Here is a 7,682-nt window from a genome sequence, read left to right on the forward strand (position 1 = left end):
AGTGTTTTTTCTGTCCAGAAAGCTGTCAAGCTTGTCTGAGGCTGAAGGCTTCCATTCAGATCAAATCAGAAAGAAAGATGTGATCTTAGTCAGGAAGAGGAAATGGGCCATCAAAACTTGAGGAGAGTAGCTTTTTCCAAATCTAAAAATATTAACATGATGTGTTTACTGACTAACTCTCTCCCATTTCTTCCCTTATGTAGCATATCAGCCAACCCAGCAGTATTCTTTTGGAACAGGGGGACCAGCTCTTTATCAGCCCCAACAGCCTGCAGTGCCTCCTGCTTCAACTTCATACCCTAACCCTTCTCCTAACCCTCTTTACATGCCTTCTGCTTCTCCACATTCCATACCCTCTCCATTATACCCAGCACAGCCTCAGCCCTCTCCAACAAGCTTGAATCCTGGTGCTTCTTTCCCTCTTCCTTCAACTGGTGCATCCTTCCAGCATGGCAGGCCAGGAGCTCCAGCAACTTCTGTGGCTTATGCATTGCCTACTGGACCAACAGGTACTCTGCCTGCCACCAGTGAACTTCCTGCATCCCAAAGAACAGGTCTGCGCTTGAAAGGGGGGGGACTGTTTTGCTTTTGTGTGGGTTATGATGTTTGTTTGTTTGTTTGCCTAGTGAATGATGAACTAATTAGTATAAAATATTACAGTGCTGTAGTATTAATGAACTGTGTTTCTAAAAATGGCATTATCTTTTTGGGCATCCTCCAGTGGGAAAGCCTTGTCTGCTACAGTTTGGAAGTACTATAGTTGCAGCTTGCGAACTCAGGTGTTCTGGAAGTTGCACCATGCTACTGAAAGAGGGAACTCTTCTTTAACACCAATCAGCAAAACAGTGTTGGGACTGCAGTAATATACCTCTGAGACCAGCATGGTATGACTGGTGAACCAGTATATAAATTTAAGCAAATTGTGAAGCTGTAGCATGCCCATTGAGCCAAATGCTTCTCTTGTGTCCCAATTTAACCAGTGTAATCCCTCAGTAATATTATTCCTGATCTACAGTGCTTACATATGAAAGGCTATATGAAAACAAGAAAGGAAGGATATGAAAATATTCTTTCATATCCTGATCAACAACAGAAAAATGTGGAGAAGGCAGATTTAAACCACCAACCGACCCTGCAAAAGGTTAAAGCTGCAGAAGAGGAAGATTATGAAAGGAAGAGCAAGTGTCATGTTTGGAGCTAATTTAATTTAAGAAACCTTTTCTCTTGAGCACCCTCTCAGTCATTGGCTCTGTTTTCCTAATCATCAAGTGTGATGGGATTTAGTGTACTTTACCAATGCCCAAAATGATAATCCTCAGCAGTTTAGAAACACTTGAAAGAAGTATGTTTTCTGTAAGCTGAGAAACAGCATGTGAATGATGCTAGAATGCATGAGCATTTCTCTGTGTGTGCATGGTAACAAAATGTATCAAGGTAGCAGGGAACAAAATAACACAAGAAGAAAGGTTAAGCATTCATGATTGGTTTTTTCAGTTTATGCTGCTTTTGTGATTTATTGCTTGGTGACTTGTCTCTATAAAGTGTGTAGTAGAGACCATGGCACTGGTTGAGCAAACATCCTAGTGTCATGGTTAACAGGCCTCAAAGGCCTCACCATGGCACTCTTTCTCACTGCGTTCCTAGTGGAGACAATGCATTATGCAGGGCATTATTAATGGGATATAGAGCCCTCCAGGTTGCCATGTGGAATCCAGCCCAGGTTAGGAGTGACTGAAAGGCCAGTGCTTTTTAGTGATTGATGTGAAATGCATTTGGTCTCGGTTCAGTTCTTAGTGTGCCGTCTACATGCATGCACAGTAAACCCTACTTGGCACCAATCGGTTACATTGTCCCTTGGTGGAGAAGTCATGGATGAAGGGGCTGGAGACTGAACTGTTTTTTGACATCCCCTTCCCCCTGCAGTCTGTAGGGTTAGGAAAGAGGTGTCCTTGACCCAAGGGCATGGTGTGGCTCCAGGAATGTGGATGAGACAGCGTGGGCTAAGCTTGTTTTGCCACTGTTCTGATGACACCTGTTACTTGAATAAACAGGCTTTTGAATGCAAGCCTCTCATTAGAATTACATTCACACACACACACACATTGTAGGATGAAGACATCCAATCTGTCACAGGAAGAGGGGTCAGTTTTGGGACCTGTCAGGGCCTCAGCAGCACTGTAGGGAAAAGTATTTGTAGATGGTATGTCCTAGGGCAGTGATTTTCAACTGTGGTACCATGAGGCTCCCTCAAGGGTGCCCTATGCATTTCTCCATTAGGGCTCTAATTAGTTGTGTAGCTGTTCACAGTCCAGCATCCCCTACACTCCATCTGGACACAGGTGTAGGTTAAAAATCTCCAATCTTTTTTTTGCAGGAAAAGGGCAGGGATGACTGGGAAGGGCTGTGCATCCCAAGGCAGCCTTTCTGCCTGCTTTCAGCAGATACTGGAGCCCTAATACAGGAAGAGTATGTTCATGGGACAGATTTTCCTATGCTGGCTGTGCAGCAGGCCTAGGGCAGTTCCAGCTGGGAAGCCCTGAGGTAAGCTGCATCAGCAGCCATAGTGGTTTTCAGCCAGGAGTGCTGACATGTTCAGAAGTGGTGGAGGGAAGCGCTAGCTTTGAAAAGGTTGAGAACCAGTATCATAGGGAGACTCTGGATATCTATCGCCTGTATTCTGTATCTGGGCTGGGTGTCTTTTCCCTGGCCTGTTAGGATAAGGCATCCTTTGCATGTGGGACTGGTGGTGTACAATTTATTTTTTTTTGTGTGAGGAGGAAATGATAGTGAAGTGGATAGAGTAGGAGCTTTTGCTGAGTTTCCTAGCCCTGCAGAAGTATAGCAGCATGGTATAAGACAGAAAGCATGGTCACTGTACTTTCAGATAAATGCAGGGAACAGGAAACTGCTTTAACAGGATTTTTCCCCTCTAATGTACTTTATATGGGGTCCCATTATATTTGGGGCATAATAATGCACTTAAGAGATTTTTCACCTGTTAAGTTTCTTGTGTTAAAGGTTTCAGTGATCTGTTCTGTATAGGGCTTTCAGAATTGGGCTAAGGTCTCCCAGCTGTGCGCAGTTGAAGTTTTGGATGTGAATGGCAAGAGAAGTCTTGTAGGTTGGTTTCTGGGAGCCATATACATTTTTCCTGGGTCGGTTAGATGAATTATTTTGAATTCAAACAGCAGATACTCAAGGAGCTTATCTATGGGTCCCAGCTTAAATGAGTGACTGATTGATTGATAAATTAATCATTTGGTTAGTTTTTCTTCTTGTTTGCAGTGCATATCTTAGTCCAGTGAAATGTTGGTGCTAGAACATAAATCTATAAAAACCAGGGTTATTATCAAATATGCTTACTAAACTTCAGGATTATCTTCAGATGAACCATAGTAAATCCCCTTCTTCCTTTAAAATAGTATAACTGTTTTTCTGTCCATGGCTACAAGAAACCAGGATTCATCAACAATTATTAGGAGCAACTTGAAATTATGATCTGCTCCATGGGAAAGAATGCAGCCTGGTTTTCTGGGAGGGTAGAGGAGACGTGATTGTGCACATCTGATCGGACAACGTATACCACAAATTAATGCTAGACTTAAACTGGTTTCTTAATTAGATTAGGCACTTCTCAGGTGACACAACCCTCAACTTCTTACAAATACAGGTCAGGTCCTATTAATTTTTTTTTAAATATCTCAGTCATTTTTGTATTTTATCTGCAGAAAATCAGTTTACTCAAGACCAGGCCTCTATCCTGCAAGGTGAACTAGCTACAGCATAACATTGAAATCATTAAGCCACAGCATCAAATTAACTGAATGATCATTAGTAATACATGCAAGCCTCAGCATATAGACACAATCAGTGCTATAATGATCAATACATTTTTAATCAAAGCAAGTTTTATAATATCTTAATTAAAAGGTAACAGTACAAATGGAATTTTTAACCACAGAAGTAAATCGGTACTTTTTTTACTGCACTCTTTTATAAAATGATTGACAGTCGTCATAATGTTGTTTAAAAAAATAATTTCCATAGTATACAGGCCAAACCTTTTGGAAACTAGTCTTCAAGATAGGCAGCAGAACAAAGACCTTGGATATCTTGTCATCAAGGGATAGGACTGACCTGTAGTTAGTAAAAACTCAGCTAAAAGAGATTTTTAATTGTTTAATCTGGCCCTTCAGTGTCGGTGGCTGTGAAATTAAAAGCTTAAATGCTTGATAAATTTGAAGACAAGTTAATTCTATCCTAAAATAATCCAGTCTGTTACATGAAGATGGATTTGGCATGTGCTAATTGAAAAACTGTGGTGAAAAAGTCCATTGAATTTTTCTTTTGGCCTTTTTTTGGTGGCTTTCTGCAATCAATTCTAATTACTTCAGTTAGGATGCATTAATGTTGCATTCTAATACACTCTTCCCAATTAAACAGGAATCATGAAAAGATGGGAACAGTTCCTAATTCATGTCAGCTTTGTACTGCAAATTTTGTGGACGCGTAGGAAGTGCTTTTTTTAAATGAGTTTCAGATTTCTTATGGAAAAATACTAAATAACATGATTTAAAGATGATTTTGTGCAGATACCTTCTATATTTCTGTTCCTTCATTGTGGCTATAGAAGATACCAGATTCACTAGTCTGCTCCTGCAGACTGTAGCTTTACCCTACTTTCAGGACCCACTCCGTTCTTAATTCTGACTTAATGAGCCGGGTACCCCTGGCTGACAGCCACCTTGTATCTCCAGAGTGTACAGGTACACCTGGCCTAGGATTTTTAAGATTCCTCTTGCTGTTAGAAGTATCCTTTCTGTTGTTGTTTAGGACTACATCTTATGGCCATTTAATTCTCTCTTGCAATAATCATTGAGGGTAGCAAGATTCAAAAAACATTTTCAGCAGAATTTTATTAACTTTTGTTCCCCAGAGTTTTTTGAGATACCAGCTGCTGATTTACTTTTATGGTAACATTAATAGGACTCTAATTACATTCTGATTTGTTCTGCTGGAAAACGGACAGAAATGAAACCTTCATAAAATTGCTGAGACCATGTTAACCTGCGTTGCTTGCATGGCAGGGTTGCAAAAGTGTAACTACACTTTTTGCCACATTAAGCAGTTGCCACCATTTGTAGAGGGTTTGCATATGTAAAATCACTCTCCTAGAAAATGGGAGAATGCTAAATAGTTTTTTATGTTGAATCCTAGAAACATTATTTAATGGGGTCAGAAGATTTATACTGTGTAGGAGGAGGAGAGGTGACTGCTCACCCAAGATGATAAGGTCTTTGCAGCTTAGTTGTTAAACAGAAAAATCACCTAACCTACCTAAGGTACTCAGAACATAAGGACTTTCACTATAATGAATTTCAAGACTTTCTGGATAGTGCAGGGAATATGTGATTTTACTATAATGGATTTTAATGGTGTATAAATGGAGAAGCCCAGTTTTAGTTAGGTGGTCCCCAACTGCCAGTTTTACAGTTATGGAAGAGACCCAGTTCAATGTGAGAGATGCACATATTGCTGAGGCAATGAGTTTAGAGGAGTAGTGCAGAAAGTGGACCTCTGGCCCAACTTCTGGGACCCTAGCAAACAGTTAATGTGAGATTTCTTTTCTTGTTGTTGATCTTCCAGGACCTCAAAATGGTTGGAATGATCCTCCTGCATTGAACAGAGTTGCAAAGAAAAAGAAGGTACTGTAAGAGATGGGTATATCACTAGGTAGGACTGGGATGGGCTGCTCCACTGGACAAGACAGGAAGGAACTACCTGGATCAAGTCCAGTCCCTACTAAATTGCTTGCAATGCAGTCAAATAGTAGTATTAACTAAAAGTTACAAAAAACCATTGTTGGAAGAAGGAAAAGGAAGCGTTACTGCCCAACACCAATTTAATAGTACCATGAATAACTCTTGCCTTTCATTCAGGGAAGATATAACTGTTCACCATACATTGTTTCCTAAAATATGTATGTATCCAAAAGCAATTAAATTTTTGGGGAAGCCATCATGACAACAATACCTTAGGCTGTTTTTGTCTATGGAAAAGCTGCTGAGTTGTGCGTGAGATTTTACCTACAACTAGATCCAGAACTGATGTAAATTCTCAGACCTCCAATGACCTCACATGCAGTATAACTACACAAATTGAGGATATGGCCCCCAGGATCTAGTAAAGATAAGACAAGCATTGTGATGGAGAGCATGACGTCAACTTCACTTTTTATAAAAGAACAAGGGTGGGGAATTGCAGCATGATCAGCACAGGGGACAGAAAGTCAATGCTAATAGGCTAGAAAGACTCTTTCAGGCCACTGGCTCAGGCTGAACTTTTATCTGCCAGCAGTCATAGTAGCCCAGGTGAAATTAGGTAGTTGTGATCAATTTTCATGCACAAGTGCCTTTAGCACAAAACCTGTGAGAATCTTTACCATTATGGCATTTTCAGTGGCTAAGGTTTGGAGTGTTCATGGAGGCAAAGCAACAGTAACTTGTACCTCTGCCATGTAGTCTTTCCAGTTCAGGATTTGTAAACTTTGCCAAAATGGAGTGGGGAAATTTTCACCGCTCCTCTGTGTGCTGAGCCTGCTTCTGAGTTTTAGAACCCAAAAATGTAGGATCTTTTGCATAGGGCTAAGGTTCACAGATAGAAAGGGAGAACGTACCAGTCTACATTATTTCCTGCTGCTAAAAGATGATGCAGTAATAAACACTGATTAGGAAACATTTTTTTAACTTGGATTGGTCTTGTTCTTGTGGTAGGCTTTTGTCATCACCATAACTGCTGTAATAGAAACTGATTTTTAAGGATTTTTTTTTTAAAGTAAGGAGTCACTTTGTCCCCTGTGCCCTATTTTCTGCTGAACAAGACTCCATCAAGAACACCTATGCATTGGTCCTGCACATACTCAGTGTAGTCCAGTGTTGGGTTTTAACAAGTTTTGAACTATTTGGTTAAATATTAGTAAATGGTTTTACAAGAATCTTTAATCTTTTAAAGAACAAAGAGAGCCAATTTTTGCATTGCCTCCTGGAGCCCGAGGTATAACTTTTCAATCATTATCCCATGACTAATGACTCAGTGTTTTGTTTGTTAAGAATTGAGTGCTGTGACATACTTAACTATAAATACAGCTTTTGCTTTTATTCAATTATCATCAAAACATGTCTCCTCCCACAACAGTCAACACTCAACATCTTGGATACTTCCATTGTTCCCTCTCAAGGCAAAAAAGCACCAACGTTCTCTTTAGGGTTGGTGTTCTATAGTTGTAGCAAAGATCAGCATCCCATTTAGTCACTGTTCTTTCCTCTATTAAACAATGTCTCTTAACATCTAGGGCCACAAAGAATTAGGCACTATTTCAAAAACATGCTAATAATTTGATGTAATAGAAATATTTTTGTCAGAGGCTTGAATCTCATTTGAATGGTTCGTTGTTTGCATGGCACTCTCCATGGCCTAAGCCAGCGATCAGCAACCTTTTTACAGTAGTCAGCCACAATGACCTGGCTCAGGTCTGGGGCAGGCCAGTGTAAGGTCTTGGCCACCACCACTACTTCCTGCCACTTGGCCACAGCATGGGTGAAGCATTGGAGCCACAAACTGAATGCAGCCCACAGACCATAGGTTGCAAACTATTGGCCTGTGCACTTATAGCGAGCAATGTA

The 7,682-nt window shown here is 40.5% G+C and overlaps 1 protein-coding gene across 1 annotated transcript in view; it reads left to right on the forward strand.

Moving 5' to 3' along the window:
• The window catches only part of SEC31A (SEC31 homolog A, COPII coat complex component), a 97,653-nt gene that overhangs the window by 76,334 nt on the left and 13,637 nt on the right, over positions 1 to 7,682 (forward strand). Inside the window, exons 21-22 of the mRNA XM_019525993.1 lie at positions 204 to 509; positions 5,647 to 5,705. Coding sequence (XP_019381538.1) covers positions 204 to 509; positions 5,647 to 5,705 — 365 coding nt within the window. The remainder of the gene's footprint in view (positions 1 to 203; positions 510 to 5,646; positions 5,706 to 7,682) is intronic.

Source organism: Gavialis gangeticus, unplaced genomic scaffold (genome assembly GCF_001723915.1).
Source record: "Gavialis gangeticus isolate Ggan-Ray unplaced genomic scaffold, GavGan_comp1, whole genome shotgun sequence".
Taxonomy (NCBI): domain Eukaryota; kingdom Metazoa; phylum Chordata; order Crocodylia; family Gavialidae; genus Gavialis; species Gavialis gangeticus.